Genomic DNA, 23,140 nt, shown 5'->3' on the forward strand with positions numbered 1-23,140 from the left:
GGACAGAAAGAACAAAACGGGGTCATTTTGAGGGAAATGGATAGAATTCGAGAATACTATGTAAAGTGATTCCAGCCGGCATCAGAAAGTCACATCCTCTCTTTTCCCAGAAGCTGGAGAGAAAATAAACGCAGGGGCCTGTAGATCACTGAGGAGAGAGAGCAGTGGACCGAGGGGGACTGTGGGAGGAGGTGGGGAGGGAGGAGGGGGCCTGAGGAAGGAAACCGCTCAAACCCCGCCATGTCCTACGTGAAGGTACCACTGCCCATCTCACTGACACCTAAGGGAGGAGGAGGGGAGCGGAGGGATGCCCAAGGAAGCTCACCAAGGGCTGAGTGTAGCCCTCTGAACCTCACTGCGATGTGTCATTTCAACACACCAATGAGAGTTTAAATTAGAGAAATGTGGTGAGGACCTCATGGGGGATGAGGATGGGCGCTCCCTTCTTCTCAGACCCACAGAGGTTAATAATGTGCTTTGAGGTGTCTTCGAGAACAGAGTGTTGTTATCACGATGTGAGTGGTGAGCTACCGTTCCTTTGACCCCAACCATTTCAAGTTGAAAGGTATCAACATTGAATACCTTCAGTGTAGATACGATGAGGGCCTTAAAAGCCAAAAAGTATTAGACTTTTTTCACTCATAGTGAAAAAAGAGCATTGCAGCATCCCATAAATTTTAATTTCTAAACAAGCAAGCCTCAGCCTCCATAACCCACCAAAGCAAAAAAGTCCCCCTTATTCTTACTAAAATGAGAAAGGTGCTGGGGGCCCAAGGCGAGCCGGGCACAGAGGGCCACGCCCAGCCGTGACCCGCCACGTGAGCTCACAGGAGCCACTGTGATGTAGTCTCCAGGCCTGGCTATATAAGGCCCTCGCCGCCGCTGGGTTTTTGTCCTGCAGGACTCCCAGACAGTTAGAGATTTGGCGGTTGGTGGCGTTTGATCTGATTTGTTCGTTTCGCTTTGGGCTTTGTTGTTTTGCGTGTACGTTTGTTGGTTTGGGTTTGTTATTTTGCTGTACGATTGTTTATTGGTTTCTTGTTGTTGGTTTGTATAGATAGCGTCGTTAGCTGTTATTACAGCTTGCGATGGAGTGTGGGAGGAGAGAGCGTAGAGAGGCCGGGCCAGGCCTCCCAGCCAGCTCGACCCCTGAGGATGGCCTCAAGGACAGCTATGTGGTCCTGAGGGACATTGGCGAGGGTGCTTTTGGCCAGGTGAGACTGGCCCGCCATATCCTCACGGGCGTCCAGGTGGCTGTGAAGGCCTTGCCTGCACGTAGGCACAGGCACTATCTTCGAAGGGAGATGGCTATCCTGAAGGCAGTGGAGCATCCGCACATCGTCCAGCTGTTCGAGGTCCTGGTCACCGGCAAGTTCGTCTACCTGGTGATGGAGCACGTGAGCGGGGGGCAGCTGGCGCAGTACGTGCGGGCTTCGGGTGTGCTGCAGGAGAAGGAGGCCAGGAGGCTGTTCCGGCAGGTGGTTGATGCGGTGAACTACCTGCACCAGAGGCACATCCTGCACAGGGACCTGCAGCCGTACAACATCCTCCTGGACTGGCACACTAACGCCAAAGTCATCGACTTTGGGCTGGCCTGCCACTTCAGGCCTGGGCAAGCGGTGACCGAGTTCTGCGGCAACAAGGGCTACTCTGCTCCAGAGGTCTGCATGCGCGAAGCCTACGGCACAGCCGCAGACCTCTGGAGCCTGGGGGCGGTCCTCTACTTCATGTTCATAGGCTCCGGCCCATTCGAAGGCCGGGACTTCCAGGAGCGGCTGTTGAACCGGAGCCTGTGGGAAGACTACTTCCTGCCCGCTTATGTGACCGGCTGGTCAAGAAGACTCCTGCTCAATCTTCTGACCGAAAACCCCAGGTCGCGGGCCACCATGGCCGACGTCCTGGAGCACCCGTGGCTCCAGTTGGGTAAGGAGTACTCATCTCCCCCCAGGGACCCACTCCCCAAACGCCCCAACGTGGCAGTCCTCGGAGTGATGCACTGCTTTGGGTACCACCCGCGAGACACCTGGCTGGCCGTGGTGAACAGGACTTTTAATTCCGCCATGGGGACCTACCTGATGATCCTCCACCATGGGCGCCACGGGGCAGTGCGCCACGTCCAGGTCCCGCCAGAGGCTCGGTGTGTGGCGCCACCTCCGACCCCAGAAGATCCCTCAGCCTACCTGTTACCACCCAAGAGGACAGCCAGCCAGCCAGAACTCCGCAGACCCCAGTCCCTGGCCTCCCAGGATGCACAGTGGAGGCCGGAGGGCAGAACACACAGCCTGCCCGCCATTGCCCTCAGCTGCCCGCCCAGGAGGCCCCCCAGCTGCCCTCCTAGGAGGCCCTCTGCTCCCAGCACAGCTCCCCACTCCCAGGGATGGAGGCGGGTCACCAGGACTGTGGCCCGCTTCTTCCAAGCCTGCTGCTGCTGCGTCCTGGCCCCCGGAGCCAACAGAGTGGCTCCAGAGACAGGGGGCCAGAGGCGGCCCAGACCCTTCAGAAACAGAGTCGGTCCCGAGGGAGGGGGGCAGAAGCTTCCCAGATTCTTCAGAAGTAAAGTCGCGCCAGGAACACCAGGTGGATGAACCAGCACCCAGGATCAGGACTTCGCCCAGAGAGGACTCAGCTGCAGGTCGACGCGCTCCAACTGCCAACTGCCCGGGCTTCTCCACACAGATCCCTGAGAGAGGCCCCGCCTGGGAGGACCCAGACTTTCCCCAGGAAACAAGCCTTTTCCCGAAATTATTATTAATAAATTGTTTCATTTGAATTGTATAATAGTGTGATGCTTCTTTATTCGTGTTTTACATGAATCTTATATTAGAGTGGCCCCTGAATGGTGATCTTTAAAAACAAACTTTAACACCAAAAAAAAATTTGGCCTGGGAGTGTAGACTGTCCTGTCTGTGTTCAATTCCCAGCACCACACACACACATAAAAAGCTTTTTTAAATTTAAATTTCTCAACTTCTTTAGGGGTGGGAAATGTAAAATATATGATGCCTTCTTCACTGTAAGTTTCAGATTGAGTAAATTTTTAGTAGCATAATTCACAGTGGCAGCGCTCAAGGAATGTTGAAGCTGGAAGGTTTCAAACCAGGGATAGAGGGGAAAGTCATTGAACAGAAATGGAGGCTTAGCCAGGTGTGCTAGTACTCTCAAGTACTAGTACTTGGGAGGCTGAGGGAGGATCACAGGTTTGAAGCCAGCCTCTGCAACTTAGCGAGGTGTGTATCTGGTAGAACGTCTCTGGATTCAATTCCCTGTATTAAATAAAAACTGGGCGTGGGAGAAATTTCTGAAAAGTAAAATAAGTTTTGGCGTTCTATTGAGATGTTTGCAGGAAATACCCAGCTCTCACACACTGCTGACAGCCAGAGACAGGGGAGGGGAGGGATGTGTCAGGGGACGAATGAACGTGGCTACTCAGAGGGCGGTGGGAGGGACAGGAGAGACCAGCTCAGGATGGCTGAGTGTCCAGGAGGATGAGGAGTCTCGTAGAAGGCGTCCCATGACAGGTGCCAACGACCATGCTGTGCTTAGGTATAGACAGACCCCTGAAGAGCTCCTGTGTTGGTTCAGAGTTGGTGTCCCTGAGTCACGTGGTGGTAATCTCATCAGTGGCATCCACTGTGATGGTTTCCTGGGCGGCGACCTAGGCAGGAGGGCGTGGCCTGGGTGGACCTGGGCGTGGCCTGGGGACTTTTGTCTTTGAATCCCCTTGCTTGCTGGCTTGCTAGCTGGCTTCTGGCCTCCATGATGTGAGAGCAGAGGCCCTGTTCTCACCCTCCCTCTGCCTTCATACGCCATGCCTTGAGCCCCGCACAGGGAACCAGGCCTGCCGTGGACTAGACTCCGAGATCTTCAGTAAACCGTGAGCAATTACATCTATGCCTGTAGCATGCGGCGCCATTTCCATCCCCGCTGTCTCTCCTCACTGTCCCTGAGGCTGGACAGCTGGACGCACACTTCACAGACTCCTGTGCCGCCTGGGTTCCAGGGACGGTTTAGGTTTTGCTGCATCTGAGCGGGGTCTAGAAGCCTCTGGGCGCTGGCCACTCTCCTCTTGTGTGAGGGAGGCAGCCTGTGGGGCTTGGGCAGCTGCGGTGTCAGCAGCAATGTCCTGGCCGCTGGTGGACATGGTGCTTCCTGGCTTTCTGACCACAGCTCTGGTCGTAAACCTGGGTGGCGGTGGCCCCTGCTCTGCTCTGTGATGTCAGCGCCCAGCCCCTCAGCCATATTTCCTTCTGCCTAAAACACTAGAGTGGTCCCTGTGTCCCTGACCAAGGCTCGGGGATGCAGAAGGGGGGTCAGAGGCGAGGCAGCCATGGGAGCAAGAAGGGCCGTGGTGTTGGGGACCCCAGCTTTGCAGGATGGTTAAGACTGATGCGTGTTTTCAGGGGCTGGGGAAATGGGGAAGCAGGAGGGGTCGGGTGTTAAGTGGGGGGACCACAGGTGCTGGGACCAGGTAGTTATAGGATTCAGTGGAAACCAACTGCAGACTCAACCTCTCGCCAAGAAATGATAGGTTTGAGGGATTTTTTTCCCCACCCTTTGGTCATAAAAACCACACATGTACATTATGTGGGGAAGCAGGAAGAGATCTTTTTGCTTGATTATTTTTTGGGGGGGGTTATTTTTCATTGATTGATTTGGAACCAGAGGCACTTTACCTCCAAGTGAAACTCATAGCCCTTCTTACTCTTTGTTTTGAAATAGAGTCTCACTAAGTTGCTGAGGCTGGCCTCGAACCTGCAATCCTCCTGTCCCAGCCACCATGCTGATACCGCAGAATTCTAAACTATCTTGCTCAAAGCACTGGCTGGTGGGTAGGATTGTGCGTGCTTGTGATCCCAGTGACTTTGAGGTAGGAGGGTTGTAAATTTGAGGCCAGCCTGAGCAACGCAGCCAGATCCTGTTTCAAAATATAAAATAAAAAGGGGCTTTAGACATGGAAGAGGGTCCCGTAGAGCAGTGGAGGGGCAGGGAGGAGACAGCGATGGCGTGGGAGAGTGTGCGGGAAATGGTTCAAATAGTGCTCGCTCCATCTGTAAACGTGCCATCGCCCATCTTACCAATGCCATGGGGGTGTGAGGAGCAGCAGACGATCCAGAGGAAACACACCAGAGACTGTGCTCATGTACGTGTGTGTCACGTGAAGCCTAACGCCAGTGAAAGCGTACGCCAACAGAAGTCTGTTTATAGAAAAAGAGTAGCAAAACTTTAAAGTGTTTCGAAGTCTTGCTTAGTCTCTGAAAATTTACTCTTTAGACTAAAAAAAAAAATGAACCGTAGATTGATATTTTCAAGTATATTTTTCCCTAGGCTGAGAATTATTGGTAGGCAGCAATTAATTTTTTTTTCTTGTTAACTATTCTTAACCATAAAATACCAGTAAATGTGAGTGAAACAGATTTTAACTTCGCATATAACTGAAATGTCTTAATTTATAAAAAGTTCTTAGGAGATCTATTTGATTTTTGCTTTTGTTTTTGAGTGGGGTGTGTGTGTGTGTGTGTGTGTGTGTGTGTGTGTGTTTTGCTAGGGATTGACCCTAAGGGAATTCTACCTTCAAGCTACACCCCCAGCCCTATTTTTATTTTTATTTTGAAATAGCCTCTCACTAGTTTGATGAGAGTCTCTTTACGTTCTGAGGCTATCCTCGAACCTGTGAATCTCCTATCTCTGCCCCCCATGTAAAAGGATTACAGGTGTCACCATGCCTAAATTGATTCATTTCTTTGTAAATGAATATTCAGGGAAATCACTATAATTTTGGAGTTCTGTAAGTTAAACTAAGAGAAATTTGGTTTGGGAGTGTTTTTTTTAACTTTCTTCATAAAAATATTAAGCTGGGCATGGTGGCACATTCTAGTAATCCCAGTACTTGGGAGGCTGAAACAGGAGGATCACAGTTTTATGATCAGTTTCAACAACCTCCTGTGGCCCTCTACAACTTAGTGAGACCCCGTTTCAAAACAAACAAACAAACAAACAAACAAACAAACAGTCGGGCCTGGTGGCACACGCTTGTAATCCCAACATTTGGGAAGCTGAGACAGAAAGATCCAGGTTTGCGGCCAGCGTCAGGTACTTAGTGAGGCTCATTGCAACTCAGTAAAACCCTGTTTAAAAATAAGGAATAAAAAATAGGGCTGGGGTGTAGTTAGGCGGTAGAATGCCCCTTTCTATCTCCAGTATTGCAAATAAATAAATAAATAAATAATAAATAAATAAATAAATAAATAAATAAAATAGGGCTAGGGGTGTAGCTGAGAGGTAGAATGCCTCTGGGTTCCATTTCCAGTACAGAAAAACAAACAAACAAAACAAAGAAACAAACAAACAGGGCTGGGAGTGTAGCTCTGAAGTAGAATGCTCCTGAGTTCAGTCCCCGGTACCACAAAAACAATAACAAAATTTGAGTATGTTGCACGCTGTACAACCCAGGCTGTCACTACGAGGTACCAGCTTGGCACCTCCTTGATGTATACAGCAACAGCGTGAGAATGAAAATATATGTATATGAAGCCGGGCTGGTGGCGCACTCTTGTAATCCCAGCCTTCGGGAGGCTGAGACAGGAGGATCGTGGTTCGCAGACAGCCTCAGCTACTTAGTGAGGCCCTCTGCAACTCAGTGAGACCATGTTTCAAAATAAAGAATAAAAAATAGGGTTGGGGTGTAGCTCGGAGGTAGAATACCCCTGGGTTCCATCCCCAGCACCACACACACAAATGTATATATACATGATTCCAGGGTCTTCCAGGAATCTCTTCTCCCCCTTAAGCACAGCCAATAAACAGGAGGTAAGAGTGTTGGAGATTCTCTGTGGATTTTCTCTATTTGTGTGCATTGGGATTCCACAAAAAGACAGAATTCGTCACTACATATGTTTGGAGTTTGTCTTCACACTGTTATTTATTAATTTCCCTCATCTTTTTCAGGCAATCCTCGGGAAGGTGAGTAGTGTTGGTTGGATTATCTTTTAATCCACGTTAGACTCTAACTACATGCGTCTTTATTTCTGTGAGTAAATGACTGAGCAATACTCTTACTAATAAAAACTATTCAATTTGGAGAGATCATTGATAGAGTCTTGGCACAAGAATAGTCAAGACACTCTTTGATATTCTACTCATTTAGATTTGAAAATTCCTAGAGTTAGTGGACTTCAAGGTTCTGCTTTTGAATGAAAGATCGTAATGGCTCAGCAATTCCTCAGAAGCAATTTCTTAGACGATATGTTAGAGGATCCATCTCCGCAGGGGGTCACTAAACACAGACACAGGCTGTTGAGTGTCTACCGCTTGTATAATTTTTGTCCTGAGGAATTGCACCTTGTGGTCACTGACTCCTTCCCTTCAGTCCTCTTGGTCATAATTTACTCAGCCAAATAAAATGGGTGTGCTTCCCAGGGAGGCTTGAAATTGATCATCTGACCATCATTAGTAGAAAGAATTGATGATTTTATAAAAGCATTCAACACCTATTATATATATATACACACACAGATTGTCCTAGAATGATCTGGCTTTACTAAGCCAGCTGTGGTGGCAACACTTGTAATCCCAGTACTTGGGAGGCTGTAACAGGAGGTTTGTAGATTTACAGCCAGACTCAGCATGTATGTGTGTGTGTCTATACAAACTTATATGTTTGGTACTGGGGACTGAATTCAGGGCCAATCTACCTCTGAGCTGACCCCCAGCATTTATTTATTTCTTTTTTTTTTTTTTGGTGGTACTGGGGTTCCTGGAAGCCCTTCTACCTCCGGGCTACACTCCCAGACCTATTTTTACATTTTTTTTATTTGGAAACAGGGTCTCCAAAGCCAGCGCGCGCGGCTGGCTTCGAACCTGCGCGATCCTCCTGTCTCTGCCTCCCCAGCGCGGGGATTACAAGCGTGCGCCACCACGCCCGGCAGCCTTTATTTCTTTCTAAGTCCTGGGATTACAGGCGTGCACCACCACACCTGGCTACAATCCTTTATCTTTTGATCACCACACAGGGCAGTGCACATCATCTAAAAGCAATCTCTGTAAATATACCCATCTCAGCTGGGCGTGGTGGCACACACTTGTAATCCCAGCATGTCAGAGGCTGAGACCGGAGGATGGCAGTTCATGGCCAGCCTCAGCTACTTAGTGAGACCATCTGTAACTCAGTGAGACCCTGATTCAAAATAAAGAATAAAAAATAGGGCTGGGGGTGTAGCTCTGAGGTCGGATGCCCTGGGTTTCATCCCCAGACCTGCAATAAATAAATAAATATATATATAAATAAATAAATAAACCCATTTTCAGACGAGTATGGATGTCTTGACTTGCCTGGGAATGGAAATATGGTCCCACCATACTCTTTATTTTTGATTAGGGACATTTCATGACAAAAATATCTTTTGTTTAGAAGAAAACTAATATAGTTCGAGCACATGGGATTTCAAGGCAGTGAAGCTATTCTGTATGACTCTACCGTGGTGAATCCTGCCATTACTCATTTGGCCAAGCCCACACAACATTATTAATCAGCCACAATTTCAAACTATAAAGGGATACATAGACACCTACACGCATAACTATCTATTACTAATTCTCTCTTAAGCAAAAAATAAAATGGCTAGGCAGGTTCACTTTCAGGTGTCCCAGTTTCTTTTTGATGTGTTTTAGTGTCTATGCTTTTGGATCCCTGTTTTCATTATTTTACGGTTCATTGCTAATGGGAGATTTTTATGACCTGGAGTGCTGGTTCTTCCGTGGCTATGTAGAAACCATAGCCTCTGCCACTGAGCAGAAATCCGCTTCCTGCGCTCCTTTCCCTTCTGCATTTCTTTCTAGAGTGAAACCTTCCTCTTGGCTCAGATCCTGTACTCTGTGGCTGGCAGAGCTGGAGGATGGCTCGTCCCCCTGGAAGGATGGGTGTTGCCTGGAGATGTGGATAACAAGCCTATGGTTAGGTTACATGTGACGAAAGCAAAGAAAATTTTTGTTATATAATAAAGGTCCCTAATAAAATATCTAGAGCTAATCTGAAGCCCATCAGTGGGCCGGGCCTTATTAAATGGCGGGCCCTTTCTAGAAAGTCTAGAAGGTAGAGCTGTTTTTTGCTGCTGGCCTGGAGGAGACATATCTTGGTGAGTTCTGTACATGCAAGGGAATGAATATGACCAGCTAAACACAGGTGCTTGGCAGTGGGTAGGAGCCCTGAGTTTCTGAGGCCCCGGCCACAGTTCAAGCCTGAGTGGCATCTTTACAGAGGGCTCAGTAAAGTTGTGCCCTGAATTCTTATCCAAAGAAGCTTTAAGACCATAAACGAGTGTTACGTTAACCGGCTAAGTGTGCGGTAATTTTTTTGTGAAAAGTAGCAACTCATGGGCACCATGCTAGTGCAAAGAGTTGTCACACACACACACACACACACACACACACACACACACACACACACACACACACACACATTTTTAATTTGGAAACAGAGTCTCCTAACCAGTGAGGCTGGCTTCGAACCTGCGTGATCCTCCTGTCTCCGCCTCCCAAGCGCGGGGATTACAAGCGTGCCCACCACGACCGGCTGCAACACACTTTTGATACAACGCTCCAGACCTACCCAGTGTGGTCTCCTCCTGGGGCTCTGAGTCTTCAAAAGGCCATTTCAAACTTCCTCAGAGCAAACAGCTTCTAGATGTGGCAGAGTCAGGGGAGCCGCGGTCCCAGCCCACTGAGGCTCTATTTTTTCTTTTGCTGGAGAAGAAAGTATTCCCAGTGGATATCATAGATTATGGAATACCAAGGTGGAGAATGATGGGCATTGAACCTGGATTGATTGTTAATAAGAGCTGTATTAATTGCTAATAAGAGCAAGTTTTCATACTTAGGATAAACAGTAAAATCCTTTTCTGTCTCTAAGTTTTCAACCAAGGGCTGCAGCCAAGGATGACCTTGGTCAGCTAAAAGTTGGCTGTTAACCCGTATGAACACAGAGTATTAAAATATAGAATAGATCCCCTACACTAAGAATCATATAGACTCTCACAACAGTTTAGACTAAAGTCAAGGGAGAAAAGCAAGCTATATTAACGCAATATTAATTACTAATTACACAAAATAGTTATAGCCCCAAACCTCCATACTCTAAACGACTATATTCCTGTATTTTCTTTTCTTATTATAAAACAAAATTTCAACATAATAAATAACTTCTGGCAGACAGAGATCGGAAAAGGCCGAGAACTCACCAAGGACACAGGTGGACAGTATGTGCCTTAAACTTCAAAGCAGGCACGTACCATGTAGTCTCTGACCTTGCTAACCAAGTAACACATTTTGATCAGAGATCTAACAGAAAAGGCTTCCACAGCAGAGATAACGGGTGTGCCTGCACCTACTTTGGGTAGGAAAAGAGGACTACTGGCTAAGCAGGATGGGAGGAAGGAGATAATAAATCCTTATAACAAATGTTCTGTGTTCAGAGACCTCAGTGTCTGACTTTCAAGGCATTCCGATGTCCCTCTGATAAAGTGCTTTGATTGTCCCTTTGTTTTGTCTTTGTAGTAATAAACTTTTGCTTAAGCTTGCAGCAGTGCTGTCCTGGCTATTTTTTTTTCTAAACTAGCTAAGAATAAGAACCCAGGGCGACCTCTCAAACTGTTACAGAGAATGTGGCCTTCTTCAGCCTGATATGGTGGTGCTGGAGAACAGGGAAAGCCCATCCTTCTTCAGATAATTGTGCAAAGACAAAGCACGGGGTGGAAAGTCCAGAAAAATCAACCCACCACAGGTGGCTGGCTGCTGCTCCCAGGAGAGATGGCTCTCGGTGGCAGGATGGTCTCTGCTACTGGCAGGTTGAATGGGCCCTTCACTAGATCACCCGCTCTGAGAAGCCTGCTGTCCAGGTCCTGCAGGGCACAGTCTCCTGCAGCACGGTCACTTTCACACAGGCCTCAGCAAACACCGAGATGTGTCAGGAACAAGTGCTGTTCACGGATCAACCGTGGTCCACCTGATTTCCGAGGACCATCTCTCCAGGGCGCCATGGTTGGCGAAGGTCCACTCACAGATATCCACACACTGAAACCTGCTTGTGGGTCAGCCTCAGGGCTCTTCCCCCAGAATTGCTGTTGCTCATTTTTTTCCCCATCCTTTCTTTTACACATGTGTCCATTTGGGCAAAGTATTATATTCACTGTAAATTGGTGTAAGACCGTAAGTGCCACCGACTCTGTGTGTCCCCAAACTTCAGTTGTGGAACTCTGACCCCTACACTCATGGTTTAGAAGGCGGGACCTCTGGGAGGTGATTAGGTCACGAGGGCAAAGGCCCCGGAGAGACTTCTGTCCATCTTTGTACCATGTGAGGACATACAAGGGGATGGCTAGCTGTGACCCTGGAATGGGCCACCAGACCCCAAATTCTCCACGCCTTTACCTGGGGCTTCCGGCCTTGGAACTGGGGCCACAGGGGATGACACAGCCCTGAGTTTGGCAGTAAAGCCGACCTCTGCCTTGCCACTTGACAGCTCGCCAAGTCTTCTAGACACCCCTAGCTGGTTTAAAGAGTGTTAGCAGCTAAATAGTGCACTTCAAGAGTCGGTTTTATTGAATTGCTGGAGGAAAGAGATCATATCTGGGGCAGCGGCTGCAGTTGGAGGCTTCAAGAGTTAGGTTTACAGGAATCCACAGAGTCTCCCAAATGTTCTCTGAAAAGGTCTGACAGGTCAGTTAAAGGGTGACTTGATCTAAACCACGATCCCCGCAGGGCCTGTCAAGACTCCCACTGGGGCTAGTATCTGGACCCCCCAGAGCATCTGAAACTGCTTTTCCTGGACTACTTTGCGGGCTATGTGCAGGGCTCTTTCTATGGTTATAATCTTCATTCCATGGGTCAGGGAGTCCAGGAGGGAAACCTCGCAGCTACTGATGGCATCTCTTTCAGCAGGGAGAGATGGATGTGGCAGAACTTGTTTCTTTACTGATCTCCTGAAACTCTCACTCTGGCCAGGGAGACTCAGTGTCATCCTGGATTCCCAGGTATCTGGATGGGTCCCAGCATGGGTCTAGAGCCTTGTAACCAGCAATCTCCAGGCTGCTTTCTCGTATTTCCTTCCCTTTTTGCAAGGGTATTCCACTTGATGGATAGGGAAGGTCTAAAGGAAAATGTAAGGGGTCATGGAGCAAGGTTTTTCCCAGGGGAAGCTGGACCCCCTCCTTGCAGGGACTCTGGCTCAGTGACATGTGCAGGAAGCTATGGCTCTGCTTGTTATCCAGAAGCCAGGTTGTGGCTCCCTGGCCTTATGGTGGCTGTAATCACACAGGTCAACAGGTGTTTCAGTGAGGTGACCTGAATGTCCTCCCTAGGGCTGCGTGAGCGACTCTGCCCTGTCAGACATCCCTGGTCAGAGCCCTCTCACTGTGGTGCACGGCTGGTCCCCACTGAGATGAAGGGCCCCTCTGTTTCCAGCAGCAAGTGATTCAATCAGAGAATCCTTTCCCTCAACAGGATTCACTGCAACCTCAGCAAATAGAGGGCCTGTCACCGTCCTCAGATCCATCCAAAGGCCCCTTTGCCCATTCTTGGACACACTCCATCCCACTCTAATTCTTATGTAGGAACCTGCTTGCTCTGTCCATTCAGATAACATTATAATTATACAAGTTGTAATAAGTAAATCTGGGCCTGAGTTCAAGTTCCATAAGCCCCGATGATAAGATACTGTTTAGGCTTCAGAGCACCTCCCCGATTCCCTAATTGGACCTTGACTTGAGGCTTTCAAGCTGAGACTGTGATTCTCTTTCTGTTAGTCTTCAGGATAGGTGGAAGCAAGCAGCACATTATATAGTTTATTTTTTTTTAATGTGGCAAAATAGACTTAAGACAAAACTTATCATCTTGACCATTTTGAAGTGTGCAGTTCAGGTGTGTTAGGCGTATTTACCTATAATCTACATGTCGCACATCTGTTCTGAAAAGTATTTTTTTGTCTTGCAAAGCTGAAACTGCAGACCGACAGTCTGGCACACCTAATCCCACCATCCGGGTCTAAGGCAGCAATTGTTCGCTCTCACGGGGCCATGATTAGGCTTCCATCACAGATGACCAGAGGGGACAGTTAAAGCCTCAGTTTTGATAGTACACCTCCTCGACCAATAGGATCCCCTTTTCTTTTGGTAGAGAGGTCACTGCCACCTTCAAACCGCATCAGGTCAAATCGTTAATCCCAGCATCACATCTTGAGGATAAAATACTGGTATCTGGGTCAAATACTGTACCGGTGAGTCCTAATCAATGGGAGGTGTTGCTGAGCCTGACATGGTAGCCTGTACCTGTAACCCAGGCACTTGGGAGGCTGAGACAGGAGGACTGCAGATTTGAGATCATTTTGAGCAATGTAGCAAGACACTCTTTCAAAATAAAAAATAAAAGGGCTGGGGATGTTAATAAATAGAGAGCAGGAGCTTCAGCAAGCAGCTAACCCTCTGCACTGAAGGAAGAGGCGGGGGGATCCGTGCAGTACGAGGCCTGGGTGTGCTTCCATGACTGCTAGAGCGCTCTACAGTGATGTTCCTTGGCCCAGGTTACGCAGAGCTGAAAGCCCCACTGCACTCTGGGTTCTGCCGTGGCCCCAGGGGTGATCTGCCTCTCCTCTTGCTCACTCCTTTAGAATAAACCTCCTACTTCCACTTTTCTGGTGTCTCTGGGTTTGATTCTTCGACTCGGTAAGACAAGGACCCGGTAAGAAACTCGGTATCGCCATGAAGGCAGCAGGCAACTGCCTCCACCGGTATCTCCTCAGTGTTTATGTGTGCCTGGCACATAAAAAGTGCTGAGGAAATGAGCACTTGTATATTACTAAGGAAAGTAATTAAAAAAAATAATAAGATGGAAGGAATGTTCTAGACTAAAAGGAACCAAAGAGACATACATACCACCATGTATAATGCCTAAAACTAGTTTTGATTCTAATCTGGGGGAGAGGGAACCCAGTTACCCAATTGTTGGAAGAAGTGGGCAAATTTGAATATGGACTGCATAAAACACAATACAGAATTATTGTTAAGTTGATCAGGTTAAAAAAAAAAAGGCATTCTAGAAGTCTTCCTTACTCCTAGGAGAAACAAACTCGGTAACTCAGGGTAAAGTTTTATAACGCCTGCTACAGTAATGCCAAATGGTATCGCAAAATAAGACACATGAGAGCGAGAGAGACAGAGAAAAGGGAGAAGCCAGGTGTTAACCGTTGTATTTCAATAAGGTTGTTCCTTTACTACGCTCTGAATTTACCTGCACATTTGAGAATTTATATCACAGTATCAGGGAAATTGCACATTGTTGAATTGAGCTAAAAAGAACATTATGAAGCCAGGTGTGGTGACGCATGTCTGTAATTCCAGTACTTGGGAGGCTGAGACAGGAAGATTGCAGGTTTGAAGCCAGCCTCAGCAATTTACTGAGGCCCTCAGCAACTTAGACTCTTATTCAAACAAAAATAAATAAATACATATGTTGAGGTAGGGTTGTAATCTCAGAGGTAGACCGTGTTTCAAAAACAAAAAACTAGCGGGGCGTGGTGGCGCACGCTTGTAATCCCCACACTTGGGAGGCAGAGACAGGAGGATCGCAAAGGTTTGAAGCCAGCCGCGCTGGCTTAAGAGACCCTGTTTCCAAATAAAAAAATATAAAATAGGTCTGGGAGTGTAGCCCGGGCCCGGAGGTAGAAGGGCTTCCAGGAACCCCAGTATCACCAAAAAAAAAAAAAAAAAACCCTAAAAAATAAATTGGGCTAGGGTTAAAATCTCAGAGGTAGAACACCCCTGGGTTTAATTCCCAGTGCTGCAACACACACACACACACACACACACACACACACACACACACACAGCCTTTTCTTGCTTGAATTTCTTCCTGGGGCTCTGGGAACTGGCTCGAGACCTCCACCTGTCACCTCGGAGCCAGGGGACCATTTTGGCTCAGAATAACCCAGTTCCTCATTTCCAGTGACAACTAATCCCCTCACAGTGGGACGCGGAGAAGCTCTTGATCCAGGAGTGCGGGCTCACGGAGGCTGACTTCATGCCCTGGCAGAGAGCGGCTCTGGGAATGCTGCTGTGTGCCCGGGAGCCCCAGCATCCAGGCTGTGGGACCTGACATCAAACAGAAGGAATAGAGCCGTAGAGGAAGCGCCAGGCACCGCCGGGGGGAGCTGCTCACTACCTCAGAGCCGACCTGCATTCTTGGGACATAATACATTTTTGTCCAGCTCAGAAGGGATAAATGCAGCTCTCTGGCCTGGCTCGGGGATTAGCTCTGGCCGAGGGATGGCTCAGAGAACAAGGGCTCCTTCTGTTCCCCAAAGCCAGCTAATAATATACCCATAAGTCATCTGTCCTCTATTTATCACCAGAAGAATTCCACAGCAGGAGACTGTCTGGTTTGTTCCTGAGAGTTGCCTCTTGGAATGGTAGGAACCTCTTTCTTTAAGATATTCTCCGCGGTTGGACATTTTTATAAAACAACAACAAAAAATATGTCTCTTACCCTTTCCACATCTCAATAAAATGAACATTCAGCTGGGTGTGGTGGTGCATACTTGTAATTCCAGTATTTAGGAGGCTGAGACAGGAGGATCGTGGTTCGTGGACAGCCTCAGCTACTTAGAGAGACACAGCTTTAGCCGGGCGTGGTGGCACACGCTTGCAATCCCAGCATTCGGGAGACTGAGACAGGAGGATCGCGGTTCGAGGACAGACTCAGCTACTTAGTGCAACCCTCTGCAACTCAGTGAGACCCTGTTTCAGAATAAAGAATAAAAAATAGGGCTGGGGGTGTAGCTCGGAGGTAGAATGCCCCTGGGTGCCATCCCCAGTACCACACACACACACACACACACACCAAAAAAAAAAAAAAAGAATAAAAAATAGGGCTGGGGGTAGAACTTGGAGTTAGAATGCCCCTGGGTTCAATCCTCAGTACCACAAAAAAAAAAAAAAATTGGAGAACTTGGATCTGAAATTGCTTATATCTTGAGAATGAGTCTATGTGGCCCATGTGACTTATCATTTACAATATAATCTACTCGGGAGGAAGCCCTGACTTTCATTTTGTTTCTGTTTTCTTGGATGCTGAGTAGGGGCTGGAATACAGAGGACATTTTTTTTTTTTTCTTTTGGTGGTACTGGGGTCCCTGGAAACCCTTCTACCTCCGGGCTACACTCCTAAACCTATTTTTTATATTTTTATTTTGAAACAGGGTCTCTTAAGCCAGCGTGGCTGGCTTCGAACCTCCGTGATCCTCCTGTCTCTGCCTCCCAAGCGCGGGGATGACAAGCGTGCGCCACCACGCCCGGCTACAGAGGACATTTAATAAATGTCTCTTCGCCGTGAAGATGGCCGTCCTGCCCTTACCACCCAAGCAGCCTGCACATTTGAGCTGGGTGTGCACTGGAAGAGCGCAGTCCTTCATCTCAAGTAGGATATGTTGATAGACAGCTCTCTTTAAAACAGACAAGCCTGGGCAGCCCGCCACTCTCCTAAAGATTTGGTCAGGAAAAAAATAAGCAAGTAAAAAGTAGAGTAAGCGTGGACAAAGGATTCAAATATACCCTTATTCTTTTTTATAATTTTTTTAAAATTTTAGCGAGAGACTGGGCATTGAACCCAGGGGCATTCTCTCTCTGAATTATAACCTCAACCATATTTTATCTTTTTATTTGGAAACAGGGTCTTGCTAAGTGGCCGAGGCTGGCCTGGAATCTGTGATCCTCCTGTCTTAGCCTCCCAAGTACAGGGATTACGGGAGTGTACCGCCACGCCCGGCCTTATTCTTCTCTGAAATTTTTTCCAGTCCTGATTTAGAAATGACCACATTTGTTAGACAACTCCCCGCCTCTGCAGCCCCCCTTCCCCAGCCGGCAGCTGGCCTTTCCTAATTGGTAATATATCTTGGTAACAACGGGACCTTAAGCAGCTGTCACCGGAGACTGGCTGGTGGCACCGTTCCCTGCCGTTTATTAACTTGTTGGTCCTACTAGTGCTTAAGAAAGGATTAAGTTAATAATGATACTAATGAGGTGGAAGCTACACAGGTCAAAAGAAGAGGAAGAAGAGGAGGGGGAAGGATTATTAATTATTATTACTATTCACAGCATGAGTTTGACAATCACACAGCCCGGCATCCCCTTGGGTAGTGACAAAGTCTCTGTCAAAATCCCAGGAAGATAGCAACTTTTTCATTTTCTTCGTTTTTTTCCATATGGTAAAATGCCTAAGCATGTCGCTGAATGTCCCTGTTCTGGGGCGCTGGCCTCCATGGAGGGGACCCCGCGCGATGGAGTGCGGCAGCCAGCCCCCCAGGAGGTTTCTCTACCTCATCCCAGCCCAGAGAAAAGCATCTTGAATGCCCAACTTTCTACACTTAAAAAAAAAAAAATGGTCATGGATCCTGCTCATTTCTATATATACCTTTCCTTTGGCAATGACCAAAAATACGTGTGGAAGGAGCTGGTCCCCAGATCATGGCATCCGTCATTCTCTTTCCAAATATAGAGAAAGAATGAGCCGAGGGGGTTAGTGGTGGCCTATAAAAGCCCCGGGAGCAGCCGCCCCTCTGAGGCTCCTCTCGTAGGGTGGGCAGAGGTAAGTTCTCCAGCTTATTTTGTGCGCCTCTCCGGGTCCCTGCTGCTTGCAGGACCCTGCCGAGGTGTGGTGGCCCTGCCTGGCTTGGTGAGCACTTTTTCTTCCCAGGTGTTTAGAATTAGTTCGAGGTGCGAGCTCTCCCTGGCCAGGAGTGTCTTTCCCCCACAAGGCCGCACTGGCTAGCCTGGCGCAGTGCCGCACACCTGTCCTCCCAGTACTTGGGAGACTGAAGCGGGAAGAGCGCAGGTTCTAGGCCAGCCTCGGCAATGTAGGGAGACCTTGTCTGGAAAATAAAAAATAAAAAAGCCGGGGGTGAAGCTCAGCGGTAAAGCGCCTCTGTTCAATTCCTAGTGTCTCCAAACAGAAACAAAAAATCCAGACTGGCTATGGCCACTAGTGTAAATTAGCCAGGATTAGAGATTTCTCCCATTTGCAGAAGATAGGTCACCTGAGCCCAGCCTAGTGCCACGCACTTTATTATCAGGAACTCGGTTCTGTTGCCTGATTCTAAATGGGAGGATCTGCAAACCCAGCAAGGAGCCAGCGTGGGGTGGAAGGAGACGAATCGTGGGGACGCGGAGGCTTTTTGTTTGGGGGGAAGGAGGATTGAACTCGGGGACATTCTACCTCTGAGATACATCCCCAGCCTTTTTATCTATTTTTTTAAATTTTAAAACAGGGTCTTGGCCGGGCGTGGTGGCGCACGCTTGTAATCCCCGCGCTTGGGAGGCAGAGACAGGAGGATCGCGCAGGTTCGAAGCCAGCCGCCCGAGCTGGTTTAGGAGACCCTGTTTCCAAATAAAAATGTAAAAATAGGTCTGGGAGTGTAGCCCGGAGATAGAAGGGCTTCCAGGAACCCCAGTACCACAAAAAAAAAAAAAAAAAAAAAAAAACAGGGTCTCAGTAAGTTGCAGAGGGTCTGGATAAATTGCTGAGGCTGGCTGCGAACCTGCAATCCTCCTGTCTCAGCTCCTAAGAACTGAGATTATAGACGTGTGCCACCACTTTCATCTAGGACTAGTAATTTGAAAAGAACTCAGCCCAGAGGACCACAGGTAGGCCGTTAACAAAGGGATAGACCCACAGATATATAAAGGACATACACTAGTTCTTTATTCTTATTCGTTAAGTATATTCAGGAACCTCCTAAAACAGAATGAGACTTGGGAGGCTGAGGTAGGAGGATCACAAATTTGAGGCCAGCCTCAGCAACATAGAAAGACCCTGTCTTAGAAAAAACAATTAGAAAGAAGTGGGTCTGTAGCTTAGTGGTAGAGCAGCCCTGGATTCAATTCCAGTATAGTACCGCAACAAAAGAGAAGAAGGAAAAAGAGAAAGAAAAAGGAAGGGAGGAAGGAAAGGAGGGAGGGTGCAAAGAAGAAAAGGAAGGAAAAGAAAAAAAAGCCAGTGTCCGCGCCCCTAAGCTCCGTGTGCACCTCTGTTGCAGGTCGCTAGTTCCTGGCTACTGACTGCTGCAGGAGCGACTCCAGGTAAGACCGGCTCCTGGCTCGTGGCTGCGGGCAGGCTCCAGGTGGCCCCAGGTTACCTCGCTGCTTTGTCGGGCGGTCCTCCCGAGCCAGAGCTCAGACCCGGGGAGGCGCCTGGTCTTCCACGCGGCTGTGAGCGCAGAAGCCAGGCAGACACTCGGGGACGCCTGCTTTCCTCCTGTGCGGAGGTGGCCAGCATGACCCAGATGGTCAGAAGTCCCCCACCCCGGCCACTTAGCACGTTCTCTTCAAAGAATCCTTCCTTCCTTCCTTCCTTCCTTCCTTCCTTCCTTCCTTCCTTCTTTCTTTCTTTCTTTCTTTCTTTCTTTCTTTCTTTTTCTTTCCTTCCTTCTTTCTCTCTCCTTCCTTCCTTCCTTCTCTTTTTCTCTTTCTTAGAATGTACCCAGGGGCATTCTACCTCCGAGCTACACCCCAGCCCTATTTTATTTTTTATTTTGATCCAGGGTCTCACCAAGTCGCTGAGGCTGGTCTCCACCCTGCCATCCTCCTGTCCCAGCCTCCCGCTGCACCCGGCTCCTTTATTTCTCCATCATGTTTACTTTTAGATGTTCCCCCTGCCACCCACACCTGGGCATTAGAGAGCCGGGAAGCGGTGTGGGGAGCAGGGCGGTCGCCTCTAAGCCCCTTCACCAAATTGGGAGTCCGAAGGAGCTTGGATTCAAGGGGCTCTGTGCCCGTGGCTTGTAGTAGCTACTCACCAAATGTGTGCCAATTCCATTTTCCTAGCACTAAACCCTTCAGGCGGAGCTCCACTGGGCGCAGGCCCTTGTTCCCGGGACCCACGGGTGGCGGGGGTGCCTGGCCCAGGAGGCCCTCACCCACCGGGGGTTGCCTTCCAGCCCACACCATGAGCAGCGACTCAGAAATGGAAGTTTTCGGCACCGCCGCCCCTTTCCTGCGCAAGTCAGAGAAGGAGAGGATCGAGGCCCAGAACCAGCCCTTCGATGCCAAAACCTACTGCTTTGTGTCTGACTCAAAGGAAGAGTACGTCAAGGGGAAAATCAAGAGCTCCCAGGATGGGAAGGTCACCGTGGAAACGGAGGACAACCGGGTAAGATGCGCCTGCGCCCGCTGCTCCCGGGACATCTCGCACACGGGCACACCGCCACCAGCGCTGCCCGAGCCTCTGGCCTCTGGCCTGGACGGCTCCTGCGGACGGCCTTAGGCTCCCCAGGTGTCCTGGGGAGGGGAGAGCAGGTGAGTCCTGGCCTCGGGTTGCAGAGCAGAGAAGAATGCCTTGAGTGACCAGGCGTGGTGGAGCCTGTTTGTAATCCCTGTACTTGGGAGGCTGAGGCAGGAGGGTCAGAGGTTTGAAGACAGCCTCGGTGACTTTGTGAGAACCTGTTTCCAAATAAATAAAAAAGAGCTGAGGGTGTGCCTCGGAGGTAGAATGCCACTGGATTCAACCCCCAGGACCAAAATACTACGGCGACGACTACTAGTGATGCTGGTGCTAAGTCGGGGCTGATCAAGGCAATTAGCTTTCAGGGTATTACCCATGTTCATGACACTCTGGGCCAGAAGAGATCAACTCCACCCTTTTCGGGGTTGTGGAACTGGGAGTTTAACACCGGGAAACAGCTGCCTAAAGCATTCTCCTTCGGTAGCCTCATTCCCTAGTTCCAGCAATAATCCTCTAATCAGGGAAGTAAGGAAAATGTGTAAGGGAGCCTGGTGGACAAGCTCAGCATGAAATAGCAGGTCCCCTATGTCATGAATGCCGGGGACAGCACGGGTCATGCCATTGTGCTCCAAGCCCCACGGGAGTGCTGGGAGGAATTCTGGATTGGATTTCATTATTTTATTACTTTCTGAAATTTTCTTTTTTTCCTTTCTTTTCTTTCTTAGTACTGGAGATTACACTCAGGGGCATTCTACCTCTGAGCTACACCCCAACCCTATTTTTTAAAATTTTTATTTAGAAACAGAGTCTTGCTGGGTTGCTCAGAGTCTCACTACTTGCTGAGGCTGGCCTCGAACCCGCGATCCTCCTGTCTCAGTCTGCCACTGTCTGGAATTATGACCGGAAGAATCTGCAAATGTTCTAAGGAAAGTCAAAGAACAAGGGAGATTAAGAAAGAGACAGAAACAGAAGGGAAGGAGAAAAGGAGGGAGAGGGAAGAGAAAGAAAAAAAGAGCAAGAGGAACAGGGACACCGGAGAGACAAGTTGAGGGGACACGGGGGCAGTGTCACTGCGCTGGGTGGAGGGAAAGGTCACTGCGATCTGCTCCGCTCTGCTGCGGCTGCTGGAGCCCCAGATGGCGGCTCTCTGCTTACTTCAGATGAAGACACAGACAGGCACCATGGTGCACACCGGTGATGCGGTGATGCCAGCACTTGGGAGGCTGAGACAGGAGGTTCGAGGCTAGCCTCAGCAATTTAGTGAGATACCTAGCAAGACCCTGTTTTAAATAAACAAAACTAAAAAGTGCTGGGCTCAGAGGTGGAATACCCTGGGTTCAATCTCCAACACCATCATCAACAACAACAACAAAAAAACAAGGGTCGGGAGGCGGTGGGGTGGGGCTGCTGGTCTCTCAGGAGCTGCACAGGGCAGGGGTTAGGGGATGGGGCTGGGGATTGGGGCCCCTCCCTCCCGCTCTGGTCGGCCCTTGGAACCCCCATCTTCTCTTCTTAGTCTGCGATTCACCCACAGCTGCTGGAGCTGCTGCTGCAGTCTGCAGGGCAGAGCTGGAAGGTTCCCCAGGTCCTGCCCCTGCCCCTGCCCCAGCCACACGTCCTCCACTGCTGTCCGCACCACGGTCTCCACCACGGTCCCCTCTCCCCAGGCCCACCAAAGCGCACAGCACAAGAGCCCCGAGTCACAGAAACAAAACGGGCCCTTCTCCCGCAGTCCCTCGAGGGTCCCCATCTCTGTCTCCCATCCAGGGCTCTGCAGCCAGGCCCTCTGCAGCCACCCGCAGAGGCCGAAGCAGACAGGTGGCCCGGGCTAACCCTGCTGTCTCCCCTGCAGACGCTGCTGGTGAAGCCGGAGGACGTGTACGCCATGAACCCCCCCAAGTTCGACAAGATCGAGGACATGGCGATGCTCACGCACCTCAACGAGCCGGCCGTGCTGTACAACCTCAAGGATCGTTACACGTCCTGGATGATCTACGTCAGTGGCTCCTGGGCTCCGGCCTTCCAGGGGCTTCTGATAGGGGCAGGGACCGAGGGGGCGATGCTTGTGTGGGCGGCGGGTCTTCAGAGATGTGGGTTTCATCTGTTGCACACGAGAGGGGAAAAGGTTGGGGGGCTGAAAGATAGGAAACTAGAAAGCAAGAGATGAAGGGTGGGCACGGTGGTGAGGAGACTGAGATGGGAGGATCACAGGTTCGAGGCCAGCCTCAGCAACTCAGTGAGACCCCATCTCAAAATATAAGAAGGGCTGGGGTGTAGCTCAGAGGCAGACCACCTCAGAGTTCAGTCTCTAGTATTTATTTATTTATCTCTTTCTCTCTCTCACACACACACACACAGAGATAGAGAGACAGAGAGACAGAGACAGAGAGACAGAGAGATGAGATGAGATGAAGGGGCGAGAAGAGGAGGGGTTCAGGAGGAAATGGGGAGTATGGAGGGCAGGAAGGGCAGAGACGGTGAGGAACAGGTTGTAAAAGAATTTCCAAGACAAAGGTTAAAGCCAAAGAGATTTACTTAGGAAAGCCAGCTATACACATTCCAGGGGGGCACAGCTGTCTCCAGAGTGAGGGCACCTGTGGGGTTCACAGCTCTTTATAGGAGGCTTTTGTGAGGCTGGGTGTGAGGAGGTGTGTGAGGACCATCTCAGCCTGCTGGTCACAAGATGACTCCGTGTTTCCGTCACCCCTCGGGTCCTGACGGGGCCTCACGGATTTGCCTGACTGTCCTTTGATGATAAGGCAGTGAGCCTGCAGCTGGGACCTGTCCTGGGGCGGGTGCAGCTCACTGGTGTCTGTGGTCACTTCTTGGGGGTCCCTGAAGCCTCCCCTGGTCGCTTCCCAAGATAAAGTAAGGCACCAAGGTT

At 49.4% G+C, this 23,140-nt stretch overlaps 2 protein-coding genes across 2 annotated transcripts in view; both read left to right on the top strand.

Annotated features, from left to right (window-relative positions):
• Positions 1-1,088: 1,088 nt before the first annotated feature.
• On the top strand, positions 1,089-15,138 carry LOC308275582 (sperm motility kinase 2B-like; the record flags this gene model as incomplete). The annotated part of the gene is made up of 4 exons (XM_080713944.1): positions 1,089-2,456; positions 6,946-6,960; positions 8,836-8,949; positions 15,010-15,138. The coding sequence occupies 4 exons, from the start codon at positions 1,089-1,091 to the stop codon at positions 15,136-15,138; spliced, it is 1,626 nt and encodes a 541-aa protein (XP_080570070.1).
• Positions 15,139-19,980: 4,842 nt separating this feature from the next.
• The window catches only part of LOC308275583 (myosin-3), a gene marked incomplete at both ends in the record, with an annotated part of 30,922 nt that continues 27,762 nt past the window's right edge, over positions 19,981-23,140 (top strand). The window contains 2 exons of the mRNA XM_080713945.1: positions 19,981-20,184; positions 22,109-22,252. Of these exons, the coding sequence (XP_080570071.1) occupies positions 19,981-20,184; positions 22,109-22,252 (348 nt within the window). The remainder of the gene's footprint in view (positions 20,185-22,108; positions 22,253-23,140) is intronic.

The sequence above is a fragment of the Muscardinus avellanarius genome (assembly GCF_963383645.1).
Source record: "Muscardinus avellanarius genome assembly, chromosome: 16".
NCBI classification, from domain to species: domain Eukaryota; kingdom Metazoa; phylum Chordata; class Mammalia; order Rodentia; family Gliridae; genus Muscardinus; species Muscardinus avellanarius.